At 39.4% G+C, this 26,022-nt stretch overlaps 1 protein-coding gene across 4 annotated transcripts in view; it reads right to left on the minus strand.

Annotated features, from left to right (window-relative positions):
• Positions 1-26,022, minus strand: part of LOC143143657 (aquaporin AQPAn.G) — a 71,320-nt gene that overhangs the window by 4,157 nt on the left and 41,141 nt on the right. For 3 of the 4 annotated variants that reach the window (XM_076305179.1, XM_076305178.1, XM_076305181.1), the window contains exons 3-4: positions 21,036-21,229; positions 640-783 (exon numbers count right to left, since the gene is read on the minus strand). In XM_076305179.1, the coding sequence (XP_076161294.1) occupies positions 640-783; positions 21,036-21,229 (338 nt within the window). Of the gene's footprint in view, positions 1-639; positions 784-21,035; positions 21,230-24,079; positions 24,502-26,022 lie in introns of those variants that run through there. The other variant, XM_076305182.1, reaches the window with a different exon arrangement.

Consider the following 26,022-nt stretch of genomic DNA (forward strand, 5'->3'; position numbering starts at 1 on the left):
TAATTCGTTTCGCTCGTCAACTTCTGATGTAACCAGCGCTGGTAAACGCACGATAAGACCTTGACCTTGCTGAACATCTTAATTAACGCACGATGATCGAAAGTGTGACCGAAGCGTAAAAATAGAGGAAAGAAAGTTTACTGCTCGTTGATATTAGTTAATTTTCAGCCGTCGAAACAATGCAACCATTATCCTAATAGGAATACTTACTTTTTTCTATACACTTATTGGTTTACACAGTTGTTCACTGGAACGGTTTATAAACTATTGGCAATCAATAATCTAATCTTTGACTTCGATATTATTATGTTTAGTAGCATTGAGCAAATAGTTTGCATCGATACAATTTAATATTTAACGATAGAGGTGTAAATTAGTTTTCAGCTGTCGAAACAATGGATCCATTAGGCTAATAGGAATACTTACTTTTTTTTATACACTTATCGGTTTACACAGTTTCTCACTGGAACGGTTTATAAACTATTGGCGATCAATAATCTAGTTTTTCACTTCGATATTATTATGTTCAGTGGCACGTCGTTGAGCAAATAGTTTGTATCGATACAATTTAATATTTAACGAGTCATTGATTATGGTAAAAATTTCTTTGCAAATTGTACTTTGTATAATAAAATTTACCTTTAACACAGCCGAACCCGCGATTGCGCCGCAACATTGGCAAACAATGTAGCATATCGCCTTCAGGAAAGAGCAATTTCCGCTGACTAGAAGGCCGATCGTTACAGCTGGGTTCACGTGACACCCTGAAACTGGTCCTAATACCTGAAACACGAGAAAAGTGCTTATTCGTTTATCGTGCTACATTTAGTCACGGATTTCGTCGTAAATTGTTCAAATTCCCCGCCATAACCCATTTTCCACCAAGAACCTGCAGACGAAATAAGACATTATATATATGTATATACATTCTTCTCAATTGTACCATGTATTTCTGGACACTTCAACGTTAGTCAAAATGATACATAAATTAATCCGTAAGAAGTATAAATAATTTCTCACTATACGTGAACATATTCTCAATTGAGAAGAATGTGATTTTCTGCAAAAATAAATCTGAAACATAGAATTTGGAATATCTGACACTGATTTGCCCCGTACAAAGGATTCTAGATCTCTTAAGGGATTTTATAAAAATCTTTTAGAAGAATTCGGTCAGCCACCATCCGGCAGTGTCAATGTTTCTCAACTTCGTTTCAACGAAATGATTTTGCAAACTCTTGAATAAGTAATAATCCGATGAAGACATGTCCAAACGAACAAGGAAAGTCAATCGTTCCTTCCCATCCGAATTCAACAATTTTTAACTGAACAACTGTTTACGTTCCAAAGGAAATCGGGGTCACGTTCGCACGTATCACCCATTCCGGGCCACCCTGTACGTCGAACTAACTTCGTTCCTTGAGATAAATTCCGTTAAATTCCTGTAAACATTCTGGAACAGTCGACGAAATATTTCTGGTGATTTTCGATTCGGTGGAGATCCCTATCGGCTTTCTAGACGCGTAAACTGGTAAGATTTAATCCTTTTTCTCGGGAATCGGGTCGCGTGCGCGTACATTACGTGACGGAGATAGGAGCTGGCGTTCTAAAATTCGGTCGATGTAACCGGGATCGGTGCCGGGAAAAAATCTACCAAATTCTAAATCAAATTTCGTAAGCTCCTGGGCACGGTCGGTCGATGTACGCGTTGATAAAATGATCGTAAATTTGTCCCGCGGTATGACCGATTTCCTAATAACCACCGTGCCCCGAATACATGTATCTCCGGAGAAATCAAGGTCTTAGATGGAGATGACTATGTTCGCAAAAGGAACATCCAGTGTTTAAGATCGTACGAGTCCAAGTACCGCGTTGCACGAGGCTCAGGTGTACCAAAATTTCTCGATGAGAAATCTCCAAATCTGTCTACTCGAGGTTTTCGAAAACTCCAAGTTTTATCTTTTTTACTTCTGAAAAAAGTGACAGAAAATATATATAACAAAAATGTAATCTATTATATTTGTATAACAGGTTGCTCGATCAGTTTTGTCGGAGCTATTAGGTTCATCGTTTTACTTTTCTAAAGACGATACTGTTTCAATGAACATATGTGAAGTTTCGTGTAGATCTCTCGACTCATTCCTATATTTATATTAAGATCGTACACTTGTTCAAAGTCGAATTATCGTGGTATTTTTTCACAATGGAAAAAAGGACAAAACTTATCGAACAACCTAGCAGATAGTATACTTCACGTATTCCCTTGTACTCTGAATACAGCGAGGGTTACTCGAACAAGTTAGCGATGAAAAACGCGCAAAGGTATCTACTCGATAACCAGGATCAAAAGGGAGAAAAACGAGGGTTAAGGAGGAAAAAGAGAGAGAGAGAGACAGAGGGAAGTGTAAATGCTGTCCAGATCGGTGGCCGGTCCGATTTGAGTCCGGTAGAATCGGGCTGATGGCGGCAGGGTCCGGTGGGGCCTGGCACGGCCCAGTTCTCATGCACGTCGGCAAGGTCTCGGTTCGCCCCGGGCGATCAGCACACATGCGCGGACGAGTTGCCGCGATTACGCAACCCCATCTTCTCGGCTCGTTCGTTTTTCCTCTCTTCTTGCTCTTGTTCTTGTTCTTTCTTCTCCTCCTTTTCTTAAACTTCTTCTTCTTCTTCTTCTTCTTCTGCTTCTTCTTCCATTTCGTTGGTAAAATTCTCTGTTTTTTTTTTTATTCGCGGCTGTCGCGGTACACCCATCGCTCCCTCGGCATAAATTCCGACGGTGCTTCGTGAGATCGCACGCCAAGATATCGATTAATTGATTTTATTAATTATAAGATCGAGCACGAGCGACGCGTGGCACTCCTTTTAATCGAGATGCGCGAGAGCGGCAATTACAGAGCCAAGGGTTCGCTTTGAAACTAGCGGCGGCACGATGCACCGCCTGCAAAAATTCGGTTCTCGCGATCGCGCGCGCGCATGCGTACTCCGCGGTGAACTGAACCGCGACCTTGTGCCCCGACCGAAGAATCCTATCTGGTTGCGATTTTAATTGATGCTTTTTATCTAGATAGCGTAATACGTTTTATTCGGACTAGTTACGAAATTATCTCGATAATGTTCGATTCAAACGAACGAATAAATGTTTATTCATTGTACGAATAAAATGTATCTGTGCTCGTGGTTTTTATACGGTGTAATTTTCCTACGGCGTATAATACTCCATGAATAATAATTCAAATTTAAAAATTCACTCGAAACGTCATGTCGATGGTACAGTTGAATTTCGGTTCGTTCATAACGATACATTCGATTTAGTAATTCCAATTTTTATTCGACGATTCCTCGTTCGAAACTTTTACAGAGGTAAAAATCTTGCTTGCAATTCTACAATACTCCACGAAGATAATTCAAATTTTTAAATTTCCTCGAAACGTTGATTCGATGGTACAATTGAATTTCGGTTCGTTCATAACGATACATTCGATTTAGTAATTCGAATTTTTATTCGACGATTCCTCGTTCGAAACTTTTACAGAGGTAAAAATCTCGCCCGTACCTAATGGCCAACACCGTACCGCGCGAAAAGGTACAAAGGGGGAAGGTGTTGCTTCTCTTTTCGCCTGCCTGACCTTCGTACGCGGACTCGGTTGTTCCAAGAAGAGCAATAAACGAAGTCCGGGTTTTATTCGGCGACTTGCACCTTGATAAAACTTTTCTGCCGGTACGCCCTCTTCTGTAACCACCTCCCAGCCCGCGCGTCCCTACACGGTGCCGCTTATCTCGCGTTAATCTTGAATTATTAATTCTGCAATGTGTCTAGATACCGTAGACGTACGATGGGATTTACAGGTGGCGAAACAACTTCGAGAAACGGGCACGCGCTGAAAATCGTTAACTTTGAAGATTTGTGGGACGAAACGGGGCCCGAAACGAGGTCGACGCACTGCGTTTTGGCCGAGGGAACGATCTCGGACCTGTGGAACATTAATATCGACAAATTGTTTCGGAGTAACATCGCAACGGACCTGATTCGTGACAACGTTCCTCGAAATACTAGTTCTAATTACACGTTACGAAACGTTTCTCTCAGTTCTCATTAACCTTCTAATTAAACTGGAAACGGTTGTAAATTACCCGTCGGTCAATTTTCGACATTTAAAATCGATTAACTTTCGATCGGACGTGTTTCAGGTTGTCCAATAAATTCGATAAATGTAACATTTTCACTTTAAGAAACACGCGCGATAAAGTTCGATCCGTTTTATGTATATTTTCCAACGCGTTTATTTCTTCCCGATCATTGACCATTTTTGAAATCCATGTTCGAAGAATTCGAGGATATTTCGGCGAGGGGGATTCGAATTCATTTTGGAACCTGTTTCGTAGTTTCGCATAATTGTGAAAGGGAATGGAAGAGAATGGAAAAGTTGCCCTTTCATGAACCGTGTGAACCATTTTTGCGCCGTTTTTGCAGCAACACGTGCCTCGACGTAAACATCGTGAATATTTTTAACGATTTCGGAATTCTTGAAATCGTAAACGAACCCATGGATCAACGAATATGGGTGATTCTCGTTTACTCGAAATTCTACAGTTTTCGATCTAAAACTTTATCGTTGTTTATCGCTCTCAGGCTCTTTCACGCGATGTGAAAACTTCCAGAACGATTCTGACGCGAGAAAACAAAAACTATCGAATGGTGTACGACATAGCAGCGAGTAGAAGGGCAATTGTTATCGGAAGAAATTTCTTACGACACAATGACCGCACGAATTTATCGGACGATCTGACCATAGAGTGACGTCACAATGAATCTCTAAGAACCTGCTTCGTTCGCGTTTACTACGTTTTTGGGATACAGTTAGGTCGTCTCGTTTCGTGGAATAACTCTCGAGGAAACATCGTTCGAATAAAACCGTACCGACTGTTTTCCAGTCGTCTCGCGAGTGAATCGTACGTTTCTCGAATAACGTAGAATCTCGAATTAGTTCGTAGACTTCGTTCCCTCGGGCTCTTGTGACCCACAGCCTCCGGACACGTTCGTTGCACGCTCGCGAGTACGTTTCTGATCTCGTTTGCTTCGAACGAATTACCGATCTTAGAGATTCATTGTGATGTCGTGCGTGTCCTGCACGATCGAAACTTAATCGATTTTTTACGTCGAAAATTCACGAGTAGACGCATCGTTTGCGCGTTAATTCACGCGTTAAAGAGAAACGAGGAGGGGCTTAAAGATATTTCAAATTCCTCGACGAACGTGTTTCGTTTCCTTTTTTGCTCGGGATAGACGATTAAACAGTGACTTAAAATTATTTACAGTTACACGGTACGGTGAACGTACACTTGAAATCTGTCGAGTGTTTTTTTTTTTTGGTTATTTACAAAACCGTTTCTTATCTCGAGCACTTTACAATTTTTACAATTTACGTATGCGATAATATTGTAACTTAATTTATCTTAATGATTTTCAATTATGTGTATTACGTTTAAGACACTTTTTTAGAGAATGTATGCAATTACTCCCCAGATGTAGAGGTCTGACATAGCTCGAAACGATGAGATTTCAAATGAAATTTGATTAAAAATATATATATATATATATATTTTCAATATATAGTATTCTAATAATGTATATAATTACAACTGAAACGTTGAAATTTGATTAAAATCCATACTGCTCGAGAAACTTAAGAATCTAGAACTTCGATCAAAGAAACTAAAGAAATCGAAGAATCTATAATCTTCGACTAAAAACGACAAATTTCATAATTTTCTTAAGCTTTCAATACCTGCACGAAATACAATTCGAGTATATGTATTTTCTCTTCAATTACGGAAACTATGATGCGATACTCTGGATACCGCGATCACCGTGGGAGCGTGAAGAGCGGGAAATTTAAATTATTCGGAACGCGTCGCGTTACCAAAATGATGTATCGACGAGCGGGGAGTGCGAGAGACGAAATGGAAATACTCGTTTGCCGGCGAGCATTGATTTAACCGGGTATTATTACAAGAAACAAATTCGCGCTCGTAAAATTCACAGACAATGGCGTTGCCTTGCACCGTGCCCGCATAATTAGGGTGCACAACTTGCACACGAGCTGCAACGCTCGCGCACGATCGTGCGGGACAATGATCTTTCGCTCGTGGATCACGTTGCACAACGACTCCGAGACAAGGGAGCGGTCTCTCATAGGCCTCCCAAAAGGCCTCCAGCAAGATGACTCTAATATTTGCTGAAGGCTATGCGGTTGTTACGACATGATCGATTTTATCGCGAATTTTAAGCCGAACTGGGAAACTGTTCGCCAACGAATCAAAGAAAGGAAATCGTTGCAACGATTTCTGGAACGTTTCGATGCTCGCGATACGCAACCGATCGCGATAATATTGACATAATCTCGGACCAACTCTGAAACGTGTATGACATTTTCTGTAACGTCTCTCTCGCCCCGGGGTGATTTTCTCGAAGAATTTCAAACAGAGAACCAAACGACACGACTCGTGTGCACGTGTACACTCCCGAGCATAAGTACACACGACGAGTACAAAATAAGAACAAATTGACATTGCGAAACCGTAACTAACGATTACGAACACCTCGCCACGCAGGGTATTTGTAAATCGAGCGTCGAGGATTTCACGAATCGTTGGTGAACGATTGAAAATCGATCGGTGATCTGTGTTTAGAAATTATCGCTGTGGAATTTTTTATTTCTTCCTGTTCCTTGGAATAATTTCTTCTCGAATTTCTCGCAACATTCTTATCCATTTTTCGTTTTTAAATCGCCGTATCACTCGTTCCGCGCGTTGTATATTTTCAAATAAAATAGTAATTTGTGCGATCGAACGCGATGCATCTTAATTTGCATCTTTCGAATCGGAGAACCGTTCGATAACTTGTAGACGACAGTGTACGTACAGTGGCTGACACTCGAGTCGTTCGATCGTCTTGCCATTCTATTGTTGCTCGTAAAATGTGATACACAAGTGGGATACTTTTGCAATAAATGTTGGAATATTCCATCAAGTTTGTACCGTTCGTGCGCAAAGGGTGATGAAAAAATGCGCCGAGTCTCCTTTCTACGAGCGTGCGTTAAGTCTTTATGATTCACTCGTCAACTCGACAGACGTTCTTAGTTCGCGAGCGTTCGTTTTCCTCTTGAATAAGATAATGCTCACTTTACGTGGGCACCGTGTTCCCTCGCACGCGCCGCTATTACACGGTATTGTTAAGAAATTACGCGGAAAGATTATCGGTGTGTTTCTCACGGAAACCATTAAGCATCGCGTGGTACTCACCTGCGCATAATGCACAATCGATCCAACAAACGCGACAAATGGTGGCTCGCGTTAATTATCCAGCTAGTTGGGGAATTTGCACTTCGAATTGTGCAATCGAAACGTGGCTTATCTGATGCACCGCGGTGCGTCACGTGTGATGACGTTACTTGGGTCGCAGGTGTTACGACGTTACGCGCCCCCCTTTTTTTATTTTATACGACTCGACAGTGTTGAAAATATATCTCTTTCTACCGAATCGAGTAACCCCCCTTTTCCCCAAAATTGGATGCGATGTAATCGAGGGTGCAGCAGAGTGAATTATCATTTGCACCGATTGATAAGAAACGCATCCCTCTGATCGACACTCGTGAAAAAAGATGGAGAAAATTGAAAGAATTTTTGCGAGCTTTGTTTCTGTAGTGTGGAAAGTAGAGAAATATTTTTTTAAGAATGGTAAAGATCGAGGAAATAATATATTGAAATATAGTTTGTAGAATTTGTTCCTATATCGATTAATAATAATCGCATCCCTCTGATCGACACTTGTGAAAGAAGATGGAGAAAATTGAAAGAATTTTTGCGAGCTTTGTTTCTGTAGTGTGAAAAGTAGAGAAATATTTTTTTAAGAATGGTAGAGATTGAGGAAATAATATATTGAAATATAGTTTGTAGACTTTGTTCCTATACCGATTAATAATAATCACATCCCTCTGATCGACACTTGTGAAAGAAGATGAAGAAAATTGAAACAATTCTTGCGAGCTTTGTTTCTACAGTGTGAAAAGTAGAGAAATATTTTTTTAAGAATGGTAGAGATTGAGGAAATCAAATATTGAAATAAAATTTGTAGACTTTGTTCCTATATATGAGAAATAGGAAAATATTTATTACTAATAGTAGAAATTAAAGGGGTTGTTAGAAATCACTGTCGAGAATCATGAAGGAGGTTTACCGAGCATATTTTAGACAAAGAAAACAGTTTTTAAACGCAAGAGGTAACATTTTGGGAAACGTTCAACCTAATCTCGAACAATTGTTTCGTGTATATAGAAGCAGCGTGAAGATTTAGGCGCGACCGTTTAAATAACGCATCCTGTGTATACGGATTTTCATTACAGTTTCCATAAAGCCAGTAATGATACTATTTTTTATCGTGACAGTTTAATAACTCCGAAGAATATTCAAAGTCCGTGTTAAAACGAAGGAACTGCATTAACCCCATTAGTGTCGTCATAAAATCGTTCGGATGCGCCTCGAATATAAACGATTTCGTAGCACGGCATTAATCATAAGGCACGGGTAGGGACCTCGATTATCCGTGGCTCGATTATCCGGGATAAAAAAATCTTTTCAATTCGATTATCCGCCAGGCTTTGTAAGTTTAAACGTTTCGTTGTCGGACGATCGGTATTCCTCTGTTTCCCCGAAGAGGTCAAGTCTGCAGAAAACTTGCTCGACTCCTTATTACGTGTTAATAACACAGAAGAAACCGAAGCGATCCAAGCGATGAAAATAATAACAAAAATTAAGGGGTAAAGAGGTAGAAAAAAAATTATTACATAAATCATTTTTTTCTCTCTCTTTCTTTTCTTTTTTTCATATTTTCATCCTGCTCTTTTATCCGCGACGGTTGTGACCCCCATTATCTCGAGTATCCACGGTAATGGGGGTACGACACGACTGTCGTATACGAAAAAAAAGTACGACGAAAATATTTACAAAAATGATTTATGCAATCGTCCTCTTCTTCCATCTCTTAGAAGTTATTATCGAGAATCGTAAAGTAAACCCACCGAACACGTTTTAGACAAATGGAATAATTTTTAAACGCACTCCTTCATTTTTTTCAATTTGTATTTGCAATCGTTCTCTTCTTCCATCTCTTAGAAGTTATTATCGACAATCGTGAAGGAAACTTACTCAACACGTTTTAGACAAATGGAATAATTTTTAAACGCACTCTTTTATTTTTTAATATTTGTATGCAATCTTTCCATCGAATCCACGTTTTTGTTTTTTACCAATATTGATCGACGTTGGCGATTCGTATCGCTAGGTAAAATTAATTAAATTCAACACGTTCGAGTCTCGTGATTGTTTAATCGTGCGTTCCACGGGAGCGGACACAAACGTGTGAAACTCCATTGCAATTTTGTCTCCTTTTTTTCTTCTTCTTCTTTTATTTCTCGCATTTCGTATTTTACGACACGATTGAGCAACATTGCCTTCGCCGCGTCTTTAACGATTTGTCGTTCGTATGCGACAAATGACGCATAATGCAGGGCGGGAAACCTGCGATTTGCATTCGAATGATGGGCGACGACTTCCCTCTCTTTTTTTCTCCCTTTCGATTCTTTTTCGTCGTCAGTTTCCTTTATTCACGGCCTTTCTTCTTCTCTCCGTAACGTTCGAATACGTAACGTCCTTACCGGTTAAACGACATAACTCGATCGCTTAAATTGTCACCGATACTACTGGTTCGATTCGATTTATTTTACCTCCGATATTTCGATTCGAAAGAGCCTAAAAAACTGATTATAGTATCTCTTCTCGCGAAACAGGTATTCTTCGACTTTGTATTTTTTTTCTTTTAACGAGCCGATCAGTTTTTCTTACAACAGAATTTAACAAAATAGCGAACTTCGAGGATAAAATTGAAGGTACACCTATCGTAAAATTAATATTTTCCAACACACGGTAACAACTAAATTTGATAAAATAGTGAACTTTGGGAATAAAATTGAAGTTACACCTATCGTGAAATTAATATTTTCCAGCACACGGTAACAACTAAATCTAATAAAATAGTGAACATTGGGAATAAAATTGAAGGTACACCTATCCTGAAACTAATATTTTCCAACACACACGGTAACAACTAAATTTGATAAAATAGTGAACATTGGGAATAAAATCGAAGGTACACCTATCGTGAAATTAATATTTTCCAACACACGGTAACAATAGAATTTGATAAAATAGTGTACATTGGGAATAAAATTGAAGGTACACCTATCGCGAAACTAATATTTTCCAACACACGGTAATTTAATCTCCACTGATCTTGAAGGGTATTGTTTAACTGTTGAATTTACGGGTGTTCGAAGAACAATGTTGAATTTCGTTTCGTAAATTACAATCGTTGATTGTCTATCGGATAAGAGTGAGCTCATCCCGAAGCGAGAGGATTACCGTACAAATATCTGGGAACGGGAGATTCATAGGCCTGCATGGTTCATTTCTGATTCTAAAATGTTAAACATCGTTGGCTGTTAATTGACGGGCCGCATAATCAGTTTGTTCGTCGGACTTAATGCAGCCTCACGCGTCATTCGAAATGAAATTTATTTTACGTTCGTACGATTGTGCGACGAGCAGTTTACGAGTAATTGAAGGTCGCCCGGTGAAGTTAATCATCCTGTATACTTACGAATAATGTGTGTAATAGTTAATAATAGTGGTTCGAATTTATGCTGTTTAACGTTCGCGGTGCATCGTGCGGTGCATCGTGCGGTGCATCGTGCGGTGCATCGTGCGGTGCACACCATGTATCGGGTGAGTCAGGTAAATGGAACGGTTGTTAGTTCCTTTCTCGTCGAAGATCGAGGGAAATAGTACAAGAAGAAGTTTAACGATATACAAGGTTCATATTTCTATTATCTTTCGATCCTCTTAAGTTCGAGTAATTTTCCTTTTAAATTGCACCACGTGTTTTCTTCGATGCAACTCGATACTTCTAGTTACTCTGCGTACGCAGGTATTAGGATTGAGTGTACAAAAAATGAATAGTACACAGGATATTTTATCCGAGGTTAGGTTAATAACTGGCTGTACTTTGCCCTTGTACCGTAACGTATACTTATTTTTACTTCTATACATTATTTTGTTTTTTCTTTCTACTCGATGTTTCGTTTCTTTTTATATACGATTCGAGCACCGACAAAGCCGTACGATTAATATGGTTATTGTTGCACTTTGTCAATGGAAGATAGAAACGAAGAGAGAGATCGATTTATATATATATAAAGTGTATATTATATTTAATATAATTTCTGTACAATGTTGCACTTAAGAAGAAAGTGTGAAGTGTAGGACGAGCCTTGTTATACCATTCAATTTTTTCTTTTATAATCTTTTTCTATTTTCAACGAGACAGAGTTACTAATTTATTAATCGATAAGTATACGTATTTCGAAAACTACGTTGAATTGGTAACAATTATTTTTTTAGAGAGTAAAGAGTCTCGAGAGAAACACCAGATTGTGTAAATACAAATGTGAACACCTGGAGACGTTAAGTTCGTTTCAAGTTCACTTATATTGTTTTACAAGACACACGGTACATGTATTTTTCAACCGATCGATCGAGCACGAGATAATTTCGACCATACCGATTTATTAATTTCATTGAAAAATTGGGAAATAAACGAATGTACTCAATCGAAATGTCGTCATTCCGAAGATCCGGATTTAATATTAATTTATCGTGACAATAAAATTCCTCATCTTCGTTACTGTGATAATTCACATATAATTTGTCATTATTTTACAATATAATGACCAATTACGGAACAAATAATCTCCGTACCTCGTTCGTTTCATAAAACAACACAATATCAGTCCCCGCGCAATTTGTTCGTACATTCAATGACAAAGATCGTAACTAAGTAGGTGTTTATCTCGTAAATCAGCTACATACTCACGTTAATATTTACAAACTCACGTATCTATACTTTCCCTCTTTCTTCGATAATTGAACCAAGACCGAATTGATTCACGTTATCTTCGCAGTAAAATCTTCAACTTTTAATTCTCCTTCTTGAATCTTTGTACCTTTGTACAATTCCCAATTATATTTACAATTCTTCCAACACCCGAGGAAGACCCGAAACGTTCAGAATTCAACTAAACTTCCAACCGAAGAATATTTAAAAAACCAAATTAAAAAGCTCGCTCGAACATTGCTTAGAAAATATTCGAAACGTGCGAATGTTCTCCCCGTTTCGTCGAGACGTGGAACAACGAGCAATTCGAATGATATCATTCGAATGGAACCTCGTGAACAATGAAAGAAAAGATCAAGCATCGCGCGAGAGAATGGCTAATCGATGGAAGAAAACGATTGCACGAAGAGAGAATCTAAGATCTCGACGTGAAAATATTAACAGGAAATATGTCGATGGTTGATCGTCGCTCGCGAAATCGATGATACCGCGAGTATTATAAATACAAAGTGTGCGCGCCGCGAGCTGTCGGAAAGTAGAGTATCAAAAGAAACAGAACAAGAGTCATACTAGTCGATCTGAGGTTCGAGGCGAGTCAGTGGTCTCGAGTAGGTTATTGGAGCCTTCGGGGCAGAATTGCAACATCTGGACAGTTAGACCCCCTTGGGCGAATCACCGGCCTTATTTACCCTTCTACCAACATGCCGGCGGCTCTCTGAAATCAACCAACGTCACGTGTAAACGGAATATACACGCGTGTACGTGTGGGCAACGGACGTTACACGCGTCCACGTGTGCGTGACATACGTGTTACACACGTGTGAAAAAAATACGCAAAAATTGTACCACTTCTTCTCTCGTTCTCTTCTCTTTCGTCGAGGTCTACGATCAACTCTCCTGCATTTTCGAGCAGAGAACTTTTCAAGGATCTACACGCTCGACAAACGCTCGAAAACGAATCAACGATGAATTATCGATAAGAAACGAAATTTCGAAACCGGGCAACTTAATTTCTTCGATGGTTAATCACGATCGAGGTCGACGATTATTCGACAGAGTTAAGAATCTCGATTACGATCGAACGTCGAGGAAATTTGTCGTAATGTATCATCGTGTATCGATACTCGTAGCGAGGACGAAGCACGATTAAAATTATAATACAATGTAACGTTTTACGTCAGGGTTACAGCAAAAGTTCTCTTCGTTGTTCAATACAGAAGAATTTATTTATTCAACGACCGTACGTTTCGCTATTTTAGATATTTCATCTTTGCGAAAGACAAGCGTTATTTTATGCAATGTGTCTTCAATTAAGTATCTTCTCGTATTTATCTACAATATTGGTACAAGCTGCTTAAATGTTATAAAATTTGCGCTGGGTGTGTATTTTACATTCAACGAGAAATCAAGGCACGCAACGTGTTCAGAAATCGAATGTAAAGGTATCGTGTAATGATTAATAAGCGGCACTTAAAAGAGATATAATTTTTCCACTCGTCGTAAATACACTTTACCTCGAAATGTCGAAATTTCGAACTTCCAGGGTACATATTTCTTAATTAATCTGTAACGGTTGTTTGTACAACGTTCATTAATCAAGCCGGATCTAAAGTGCTGAATTAATGTGCTCTATCTCTTGTCGTCCCGTTCGCTTGCATTTACTCGCAAACGTACGACATGCAGCAAACGTAAATGCAACCAAATAAATACTACGTAGCGAAGTGTGGCAACCGAAAAGTAACGATACATCAACCGGAGAACACTCGGTGGTGCCCGCTTGCTCATTTCGTATTCTCACCTACGTACGAGAAGAACAGAAAACGAACCGAGAGAGAACGAGTTCATTCACATTGAAGTCACTCGTTCAACGAGATTCGTTAGTTACCCTCGGGTGACGGTGAGTGCATCAATATTTCCAAGCGGTATTACGAGCCGAGAAAAATATTCGAAACAAACATTCATAGAGTCTAAACGGCACAACGTATCGAAAGAGTATATTCCAATCGATTGTGCAGGGTGTTGCGTGGAATCGGGGTGGTCTTAAGAAATTGAAAAGAGAACAAATGAAAACGTTGAACGATTCCAGATGAATTTCTTTGTCACCGGTTTACGAATTTAACTGGTCCACGTACGGTTCTATTTTATTTCGTTCGAATTTTAGTAACAAACAACGTTACACGATCACGAAGCAATATTGACGATCTTCATAATCTCGTTTGTAGTTTTTATAATTTTGCGAAATAAATACATTTAACGCGTAATGTTTCGTCTTGTCTAGACTGGATAAATGTTGTCGAGGTTTGTATTCTTTGAATAGTGTTCAATGGCGGTACTCTGGAAAACAAAGTTCTATCTGTCTACGCTGATAGAACACCAAAGAATCGAGAATGAAACATTCGACGATCCCCACTGTACAAAGTAACGTTACATCAATTTGTATCTAAATTTACCCCCCGTCTTGAACGAACTGTTACTCATTCATTGTGTAATACACGATGGCGGTTACGCGAACCAGTTCCGTCCTAAATTCTCATAGCGACAGGTCTCGACGTCAGTCATTCAGATTCACGTTTACTCGATCCGTCTGGGCTCTGAACGATTCTTTTTTTTTCGAGATATTAATGCACGCACAGGGGCATGCTAGTTCGAGTTAGACACGTGCTTCCGAGGAGAGCTGCGATCGTTTCTAGTAGCGATGGGAATGACACCAAATCCGTACAATCGATACCAAATGTCCGAGATTTCGATGCGTCGCGGTTGTCCCTCGATAAAAGTTCCCCTCGGTCCCCGATTACTGTTCTGTATCTTCCTCGACGCGAAAATGAGTTGAAATCTTTCATTGTATTTTCGTAAATGTATTATCGACAATTTGGCGAAGTTGTCTGGTAAAATATAGGCTCGAATAAGACAATATTCGGATTTTTCGTAAGTATATACAATGAAAAGTTTTTCAAAAAACCGTTCGTTGTTACTAAAATTCGAATGAAACGAAAAGTTCGAATAAAATTGCAAAATAAAATTTAAAAGAGATCGTTTTTGATACATTCACAGTGGGTTATCGATTTCTATTTGGTATCGTAAGATGTTATTGATCAAGTATTCGTTAAACATTGATACCAAGTACGTAAAATTTTGATATTCTTCCGTTAAATATTTTTTAACGTAAGATGTTGTGATTGCTCAAGTATTCGTTAAACATTGATACCAAGTACATAAAATTTCGATATCCTCCCGTTAAATATTTTTTGACGTAAGACGTTATCGATCAAGTATTCGTTAAACATTGATACCAAGTACGTAAAATTTCGATATCCTCCCGTTGAATATTTTTTGATCGATGTTCAATTGTATCGATTTCATCGCTAGTTCGCAGCCAATGCCTTCCGGTGGTGATCGTCGGAAAGCGACAGGCAGTCTAGTTGCTAAACGTGGCAAAAAAGAACCCGGGCTCGGCGAATTGCTGATTTCGTGGACCTGGCCACCTCCCACGTGCTGGGCCTACCTACGCCTTGTTAAGCAATTACGGCCAGGTCGCTGTTCGAGTTCTTTCATTTCGCCGACACCGGTGGAACGTTCAGTTTTTCAACGAATTTCGAAGTAGAAAGGAGCGACGAGTAGCGATGGAACTGATACAATTAGGTACCGATGGTGTAGGTGCTCGAACAATTCGACATCAAAGTATATACACGTAAGTACTTAACTTTGGTACAGGTACGGCTTGTTTTTACTCGCTAAAAGAGAGATCACTTTATGTGTCTTGTGTACGTCCTCTGCGTTACTTAATTACCCGCCTTGCTCTCGGTATAGTTCACTCTACGTCCGATGATCGATCGAATTTGTAAAATGTTACAGGTTGCAGTGACGAACATTGTTAACGTAACATAATTTACATCGTAATATGATCTCACAATATCTAAAGTGTTACATCGTAACATGATGTCACAGTATCTAAAGAGCTACCATTTTAAACTTAACGATATTTGACTGTCAAATGAGTACACTTTCGCGAAGTATCGAACGTGTATGGATTCGTAGAGATGTGAAATAAGTATTGTTCGATACCAGATTATATTTTGTAAATCTAGTATCGATATCGTTCGATACCAAATCGTAGTTTGTAAATCTAGTATCGATATCGTTCGATACCAAATTATATTTTGTAAATCTAGTATCGATATCGTTCGATACCAAATTATATTTTATGGCCTGGTATCGATGTTGTTCGATTACAATTTACTAGTTGGTATCCATACGTGTACGATTCGGTATCATTCCCATCGCTAGACACTAATGTCGTTTAGAAGATGTCAGGCACGATTGTTCGCGTTGAAGATCCTCTTAGTAACGATGTGGGACGCGAACAAGTGTTCACCGATGAACATCTCTTCACGAGACTCTATACTCTGCTTCGTGAAACGTCATTGAAAGAGGAACACTGTTCCCTCCTTTGTCTATCAAAGGACACGCAATAGATACGTCGAGTTTATTACCGGATTGTTTTCACTGGCACGGAGATTAATGCAAACTTGCGAAACTTGGCATTAAGCAGCGGGGAAGATACTGTTCCAAAATGGAATATAGGTCACGATTAAAGAAATTCACTTCGGTCAATGGCACATGTCGCGATAAAATGTTGCTTGTTCGGTTATTAGCACTTGATACTTTAACTTTATTGCACGGCGGTTGGTCAGAGAGTTTTGATTTATTTCTGAATTACCGTGCACGCAATAAATGGGGGGTCACTCCTTGTGAACGATGATGAATTGCTAAGAACATTGCGATTCTAAAAGGTCTCTCTTTCGTCAAAGAGTGATTTTTTCAACGGATTCTCAACATTTTTGACAAAGAACGATGCGACGAATCAGTCGATTGTCGCACGCGTACTTTATTTGTAAAAATGTTTCGTCGATAAGTGTTCCATTGCGAATAGTTAGCAAAATTAAAATAGCGCGTTGTTACGCAAATCGATACATTTAAGTTTAAAATACTCTTCTCAAAGAATGTTCGCACGATTTGAAATTTATCTTATCGATCGTTAGAATCTAATCAATTTTCCATAGTCGATCACAGTAAGTAAAAAAAACCTCAAAGAGAAAGGCTTCCGATTTGATGCATCGTTGATTTAATTTTTGTCGATCGTGGTAAATAAAAAATACCTCAAAGAGAAAGGCTTTCGATTTTATGCATCGTTGGTTTAATTTTTGTAATCAAAGACGTGTAAAATTCGTATCCAGACGAAAGTTTCCAATAACGAACGTAAGATTGAAAACGCGCCGAAGAAATATTTTATAATATTCTAAAGGGAAGAAACCTTCCAAAGAGATTTACCCATTGATTGGTAACTAGATACCACGAATTTGTGAAAATTTCGAACAAAGATGAGAGGAATTACAACGATACGAAATCTGATGGTAACTTTTTTTCGATCGTGTGTAAATTCACGATTCACGAATAACTCTTCGAGAAACAGGTGTGCTCGTCCACAGGTGTTTCGCCCTTAGTGTTAATTGAATGAAACGGTATTTACGCGTCCGCGATAAAATCAACGGTTGGGAGAGTCCTCGTCACGAAGGAACGCCGTGAATCCTTTTGAGTACGAGGTCGATCGATTCGAAAGGACAAGGAATAAATTTTTAGCGATGTTCCTGTTCGTGACTCGTTTCCGTGTTTTGTGTTCTTATCTGACCGATTCGTGCCCTCTTGATAAATTGGTCCGGTTCGGATGGTACAGCGAACAGAACCCCGACGCATGTACACAAGCATTGTAAACTTTTTAACACACGATAGAGAAAAAATCGGACAGGAGCTATACAGTTCGGGTTGACATTATGCTGCAATAGGATATCGTGAAAGGAACCTTGGAACACTTAAAGTAACGAAAATTGAACGCGCTGGAGTGTTTGGGATTGTTCGATGCGATATGCGGCCGTCGTATGGGAGAAACGACACGGTTACGTGGTGGTTTTAAAGAAAGCAACAAACGATAAAACATTTCGAATCCCTTTTCGGATGTACACGGTTCGAGAGATGCTCATCGTGTCCTCTGTCTCTACAAATCTAGAAATCGAGGGAAACCGTAGTCCTGCAAGTTGAGCTTTTACAGATATAGCCAACAACAAAGATCATCGATAAGAAATCGAGTACAATTTGGAAATCGATGGACAACGAGGATCGTCGATAAGAAATGGAATTTAATTTGGAAATCCATGGACAACGAGGATCGTCGATAAGGAATGGAATACAATTTGGAAAACCATGGACAACGAAGATCATTGATAAAAAATTGAATACAATTGAAAATCTATAGAAACAGTAAGCACGAACAACTTCGACCTTTGGATGGAACGAAATAATCTTAGCAGAAAAGAGAAAACAATATTAGCACTTACGGTAGAACTATAAAAGAATAATCACTCCGTGGAGAAAACAGATTTACCTACTTGTGAAACACGCGGAACTCGAAGTTGAAGGTACACTAATCGAATGCAAGGAGTACGAAATACTTAATCTCGATATAAAGGAATTATTAAAAAAAAAAAAAAAGAAAGAAAAAGAAAAACACTGAGAGAGTTATTGAATTTCTTAAGAATACATTAAACACGTTCTAAGACGAGTCTCGTTAATAACCATTGACGGTTAATGGGGTTATAAACGTATATAATTAAAAAAAGAAGAAACAGATCGCTACGGGCGAGTGAACGAACGATAGTGAGAGTAGTGGAAGCAGTCTGCTCGTGAAACTTCCCTTGACACGGCAGTTTAGTAAGGTGAATGGAATCCCCTCTTCCCTCCTGTCGCTGTCCTCCACGTTCGAGTATTGGTGACATACAATTCTTATGGGACGAGTCGAGAGCACGATTGCATTTATCCATTCAATGAAATCAGATAAACGCGAGGTGGTGAACAATTTATCACCCACTAAAGAGGAGAGTCCGTACGTTGTTAAAATTTTAGCAAAAAGCACATTTCTTTCGTTTCATACAGCAGACTAGAATAACATACTATATAATTCTTGCAAATCCTCGAACTATTTGTATTGCATTATAATCCGTCGTAGGTGTAATTACTTTTTCTTTTTCAATTTTATCAAATATCTTGTTCATTTTATGTCACGTTATCGCGGTCGTGAATAATATTTTATAGTATTTTACCAAGTAGTTTCATTATTTTATTTCACAATATTATGAATGTAAACGATATCTCAAGGAAATGATAAACGCTAATTGGAACAAAAAAGAAATCTTTTCCATCAAATTTTGTAATTAGCGTGCTACCAGCTGAAACATTACTCTCACTACGTCGTTCACGAACGCCGTATGTATTAAATATCTTATTACCTTCTTTAACTGTTACACGTTCCTAAGGTACGACAAGTATTTTCATATTTTATATATTTCACGATATTCGTGAAAAATGATCAAACGGTTGAATCGATACATAGAAATAAACGGTTGGTTTAAATTGTTGTCACGTGTTCTTTACAATTTACTATTTATTTAAGAATAACAGCGATTCGAGGAATAACGAGGCCCATTGCTCGAAACTGACATTGTTCGTCGCGGATCTGAAATGTTAACAGTGCGGAAGAGAAAAATAGGAACAGTGCCGCCAGATTTTACAAACTGGTTTAATGTATACGGTTTAATTGAGCGAACGTATTCTTTTTTTTTCTCCCCGTCGAGTTTCTCGTCTACATAAGAACACCACAGTTTGTGCTCGATTAGCTCGACAGAGACTTTTATTATCTAAAAATCTAATAGCCCTCTGAAAGTAGAAGATGCGTCTCTCCTAGAACACGTAAGGTCTCGTTATTTTTAAATGGTTATTTTAATCCGATTAGCTATCCAACAGATAAAATCGCACATTAGTCGATGTTTAAGCAAATGAGTTAATTTCGTTGAAAGGGTTTCTTATCGAACGAATCTTGTTCACTCTTAAGTCTGAAATTGCAAATTAAAAAGACCGCGAACATTAGAAGCGACCTAATCGTTAAATTTGCGATGGAAATATACAGATGTATGCGTAGACTCGTATTACCCTGGAAAACTGTAACTTTAATTATTCATTGCTTTCAAATGAACAAATAAATTATGAAAATTAACGTGTACCGTTAAATTTCATAATTGTACAGTTACTCTACCATTTTCACGAACATAAATATGCGTAATAATTGATCGTAAATATACAAATTAGTTAAACGCGTAATCGAATTGTTTCCCGTTGTTATTGCCCGTGTTCTCGAACATTGATCGATAATTAATTCCCGGAGATTTAAAATTCGTCGCGAAAATATTCGAGTGTAATAATAAATACTATCCAGTGTTATTTCTACTCCAATTGCGCGTACACGAAACAATTCATTCGTAGCGTACGTGGTTAAGGTACGGCCATGGGTTTTCAAGATATAGAAAATTATACAAATTAGTTCGAATAGAGTAATAATAGATTGCACGCTCGGTGGGTTTCGTAACGCTACGGGTGTACGACCGAACGTTCGCTTGAATTTAAGGTTAACGGGAAACCATAAGAAGAAGCATGTGTTCCGCTCAGTAACGCGGTGATGGTTAATTTCTCCAAGGAAGAATTGAATCGACTAGTTGAAAAACGGTACCAAAATTATATTTTGAGATCGTTTGAAAGAAACAGGTAATTCTTTTTAAATTATCTCTACCTATTTTTCACTCGTTGAACTCGAGTGACCACTCGAAAGACGGGTACAGGATTCTTTTTTCGCGCTATACTTGGTCCCAACGTGCAATTTTATGCATCGAGATTATTTACAAATAGTTCATTCAAACTTGTTCTTCGATTCGTCCGTTCGATTAGGCCTGACGAGGACGAGGGATTTTTTCTCGATTTTCCAATCTAATTTTCCATTCTTTTAATTAAAGAATATAAATTCAAATTTATATTCTTCCAATCGATAACATCGAAGACGGTTAAGTTTTGCGATAAAAAATCGTCTCGTCCGCATCGAGACTCGTACTTAATTTTCGTAAACAATTGTGGCGCTCAGCGCTCGACTTACGTGCGCCAGGCTCGCGACAGCGAGACCAAAGGTGAACGCGATGTGCATCACGGTGGGTGGATCATTGACGGACCACGTGATACAGGATGCGCAGCCTATCAGCACCAAAAGAAACGTTCCCAGAGCCTCGGCGAACATCATGACCAGAAACTCGACCTTCGTCACCTCCTCGAGGCCGACGAAGTCCTTCGCACCTGAATAACAGACGAGAGAAGACAAATTGTGAGCGAATACACGCGTGAGATCGTCCGGTTGGTTGCACTGTTTCGTACATTTTTCCTTTGCAACTGAAAAATTGACGGAGCGAAGAAAAATTGCGCGCGAATACACGCGTGTAATTCTCAAACTGATTGCATTCTTTTGTAAATTTTTCGTTTGCAACTGAAAAATTGACGGAGCGAAGAAAAATTGCGCGCGAGTACACGCGTGAAATTCTCAAGCTGAAATTTTTCATTTGTAACTGAAAAATTGACGAAGCGAAGAAAAATTGCGAATACACGCGTGAAATTCTCAAGCTGGTTGCATTCTTTTGTAAATTTTTCGTTTGCAATTGAAAAATTGACAGAACAAAGAAAGATTGCACGCGTGAAATTCTCAAACCGATTGCGTACTTTTGTAAATTTTTCGTTTGCAACTGAAAAATTGACGGAGCGAAGAAAAATTGCGCGCGAGTACACGCGTGAAATTCTCAAGCTGAAATTTTTCATTTGTAACTGAAAAATTGACGAAGCGAAGAAAAATTGCGAATACACGCGTGAAATTCTCAAGCTGGTTGCATTCTTTTGTAAATTTTTCGTTTGCAATTGAAAAATTGACAGAACAAAGAAAGATTGCACGCGTGAAATTCTCAAACCGATTGCGTACTTTTGTAAAATTTTCCTTTGCAACTGAAAAATTGACGGAGCTACAAAAAAGACAACAAATTGCGCGTGAATATACACGCGAGATCGTCGAGCTGGTTGCGTTATTTTATAAATTTGTTCTGCTATTGAAAAATTGACAAAGCAACAGAGAAGAGAACAAACTGCTTTTAAATTTCGTAAATTTTGTTCCTTTTTTTTGTAGAGTTGAAAAATCGACGAAACAACTTGTTGGAAGAACAAGGCGTAACCGTGTTCCGTTTCGGAGGTGTAACACGCGGGACACAAAGGAGGACAGGTCTTCTGACAGCGTCGAAGAGTACTTTTGAGAATGCATCGCCTGGTCCTCTTCAGTTTTATCAAAGAGTCACGTTCGTCGGTGCATCCACTCGCCGAAACACGACGATAATTCTTAATTCGGTGTACCGATGTTATCCCGTTTTTTCGGTTGCTTTTTTTTCTTCTCCTTTTCTTTCTTTTTACGTCAATGATGCAACCAGAAGTCAATAGGCGAAATGACGTAGAAACGAGGAATTATGTAAATAGAATGCACGGTGTATCGGAATTCCATTCGAATGTTTGGACGATTGTTCGTAACTTTCGAGACTGTTGTACAAGTTTTTTAGTAGGGGGTTCGAGACAACAATCGTTCGGTACTGCGTAAGCCGCGTTTGAAAATAAGTGTATCGTTAACCGGTAACATTGAAACAGTTGTCTTATCTCTTCTAATACGTTCGAGACTATTTCGAAGAAAAGTTTTCACCAATATCACCTTGGATTACATAATCGTTACAGTGTATACACCGATAAAATAAAACGAAACTATAAAGTTCCCGTTTGTTCGCTTCGTTTACGTTCAAGATCTACGTTAAAATTGCGATTTTCGATATTCGACATAAATTTGTTTCTCATACGATCTCCGAATGTACGTGAATCTTAACGAGTATCTAAATGAAAAAATTACGCAACGTTTCGCAATTTCGATCGTAGATCGGGCCGAAAATCGAGCAACGCTTCGGAGCGCCGTCGAGAATCACAATTAATCTCCGATAACACGATAAAACGTCGTGTATCGTAACTTCCGACCATCGTGTATTTGTCATTACGATCGTGTAACAGGTTCGAGTTCGTCTTGACGTCGAGTAGCCGTACACGTTTTCGTGCGCGAAACGAGCTCGATGAGAAAGAAAAGAAAAAAAGGGGCGCGCGTTTAACGCGCGATCGAGGCGTGGAATCGAAACGATCGGAAAATAGAAACAGTTATGTACCGAGGCTTCGCCACCTGTGCAAACGGTTACGCCGTCTCGCTTCGTTTGCAATGGCTCGCGCACCGTGAAGAAGACGGCAATTTTTCCTGTATAATTCATTATCGAACCAACAGCCCGAAACCGGAGATATCCCCGACGTTCGTGTTCACCGTGTCCAAATAAATCACGATCCTTGACAAAAATTCTTGGCAAAAATGTGCGATCGATATCGTCGAAACATAATTCGTCCCGTAACATCCTTCGATGTAACGACAAAGTATTCCACGATCTTTTACCGCTTCCGCGAAGAATTTCAATCCGTCCGATCGAATTAAATAAAAAATCTTCGCTATTGTTACATTTCGACGAACCGAATTCCCCGACGATACCTTCCCTTTGCGTTATTCGTTGCTCGAGGATCGTTGCGTAACATTCTACGAGATCTTACCGTAACACTATTTAAGTATTCTACGATGTTCCACCGCTTCTGGAAAGATTCAAACGTTCCTCACCGATTTGAATAGAAAAAACTCTCCGATGTACTCTCGAATTAAATTTCTCGATCGTACTTCTCTCTATACGCTTTAAATAAAAAAAAATCCTCTCCGATGTACTCCTGAATTAAATTTCTCGATCGTACTTCTCTCTGTGCGTTTTAAATAAAAAAAAATCCTCCGTTACCGTCCTAACTCTTTTCTAAAGCTTCGAACGTTCCTGATCGATTCGACTAAACGAATCCTCTGTAATGTTCTACCGTTTCCGAGAAGATTCGAACCGATCGATTTAAACAAAATAAAAAATCCTCTGCGATGTTACTTCCCGACAAATATCCTCGATCGATACTCCTTCCCGATTTCAGTCCTCGCGAACAAAACTCCACCGTCTCGTTCTCTCTCCCATCGAACCATCTTTCGTCGTCAAACGAGAACAAACGTACCTTTCCAACCCTTGCCCATTCTTCGAAAACGAAGCTTCACTCGATATCAACCACCCTCTGCTCGACTCACAGGACTGTCAGCGGACGATCGTTCCCTCGAATCGAGTTTTTAGCTATCATCTCCCGAGGGTGGGTCGATCATCGGTATCACCTGTGCACAAGTAACCCGTGCGGGGGTCCCCTCTCTCTCTCTCTTCCCCGAAGACGATGACTTCCTCAACGTGACAACGACAACTGAACACCAAGACGACGTGCTCGAACGAATTTCAATCGGCCGATAACGCGTACGGTCGCGAGTCGACGATACCAACGGAACAATGCGGCCTCGTGGCAACGTGTGGCAATGAAATATGTCGGCTTCCGTCGCACGCGAATTTCTCGATGATTCGACGGTACACCACGTGGAGTTTCTGGGCTATTGAGTCTGCGGAGCGCCAGTTTCGCCTTCATATATCGCTGTTCTCCACTGCCTGTCCTCCCCCCAATCGACACTCCGGATCCCCCCTTTTTCACAACCACCACCACCACCAACTCCACCAACTTCATCATCATCGTAGCCCCACCAATTGTTGCCCACTCAAAAACTCATTCAAAACGACGGTGGCCAGTTTCGTCGGACTTGGTCCTGGAGGATGGCCCGGGCAAACGTATCCTTGACACGCAGACGGGTTAATGTATTCAAACGTGCGCGTTTTCGTCTAATTCCCGTACCGCGATTGCGATGCCGCGAATTTCTAGGGAAACCGAGCCAGAGCGAAACGTCGAGCGCCTTCTGCGTCATTCGGTCGCCGGGATGTGTTGCAATTGCCCGAAAGCCGAATTCGAGCTAACAACGGTCCACGATTATCGAGATACCCGTTGACAAATTTCGTGGAACAATAGAAAATACGGAATATTGTCTTGTACTCGGTTCTTCGCGAGAGTAGACTTCGCGAGGTTGAAATAGCGTTTGTCACTGTTCTTTCCTCGGGAGGAGATGTTTGTATTTCAATTTTTAAGGAATATCGATGTTCGAGTATTTAAATATCGATGTCAGAGTTATGTATTTTTTGCAGGGGGGGTTTGTAACGTTAATTTAAGGAATTAATATAAAATGGTATGTTTTTGAATAATCTGGAACAGAATATCGATTAAAAGTACAGGGAACGATACAACTAAGAAGATTCGTTTATTGAACTGTTAATAGTTGTTTCGTTCGAACCAGTGGAAGAGTCGATGACTAATCTTGAGTTAGTATAGAAATCATGGGCCTGTTTTGGAAGTAAACAAAATATTATAGGTTTTTTACACCACGATCTTGAGATTATTGTCTCGCAATGATTACGCTGGATTCGTAACATTATCCGAATATTAAAACTGTTTTTTTCTCGAAACGACATTCTTCAAATTGGTTGACGTAACATCACCGGAAAATTTCGAATTTCTTCGAAGAAAAAGTTTTGTTTTCTATTTTTCGAATTTCGGTGTCGATCGTATTTATTCGCACACGTTGCACTCGATAGTGTATTGTTTCGAAAAAATCAATTATTTACCGGTACGCTGTACAGGCTGTAATAAATTATGGTTTTTACCAATAACGTTCAATTTCGTGCAGGGTTATTATTGTTAGCAAAAGCCAAACCCTCTTAATACGAATCGTTAAAATTGAATGAGAACGAAACGAAACAGTATTGGAGAAATTTAGTTATTAACGTTTATTGCTCCAATATCTAACAGGTAGCGTATCGATGGTAATCGCGATGAGTGAAATATGACTTGCGGTAGACAGGTTATATTGCACAGAAAGTTTAGATTGTTTGACAAAATGGCGTACGTCTGTTTAGATCAAGAATGGATAGTAGCGATCGTTCGATTTATTCCCTTGTCAGTTTCGAATTGCTTCGAATATGTAAAAACGGACTCAATCAATTATAAGTTTCCCGAAACTTTCTGATAATCGTGGT

The sequence above is a fragment of the Ptiloglossa arizonensis genome, chromosome 2 (assembly GCF_051014685.1).
Source record: "Ptiloglossa arizonensis isolate GNS036 chromosome 2, iyPtiAriz1_principal, whole genome shotgun sequence".
Taxonomy (NCBI): Eukaryota; Metazoa; Arthropoda; class Insecta; order Hymenoptera; family Colletidae; genus Ptiloglossa; species Ptiloglossa arizonensis.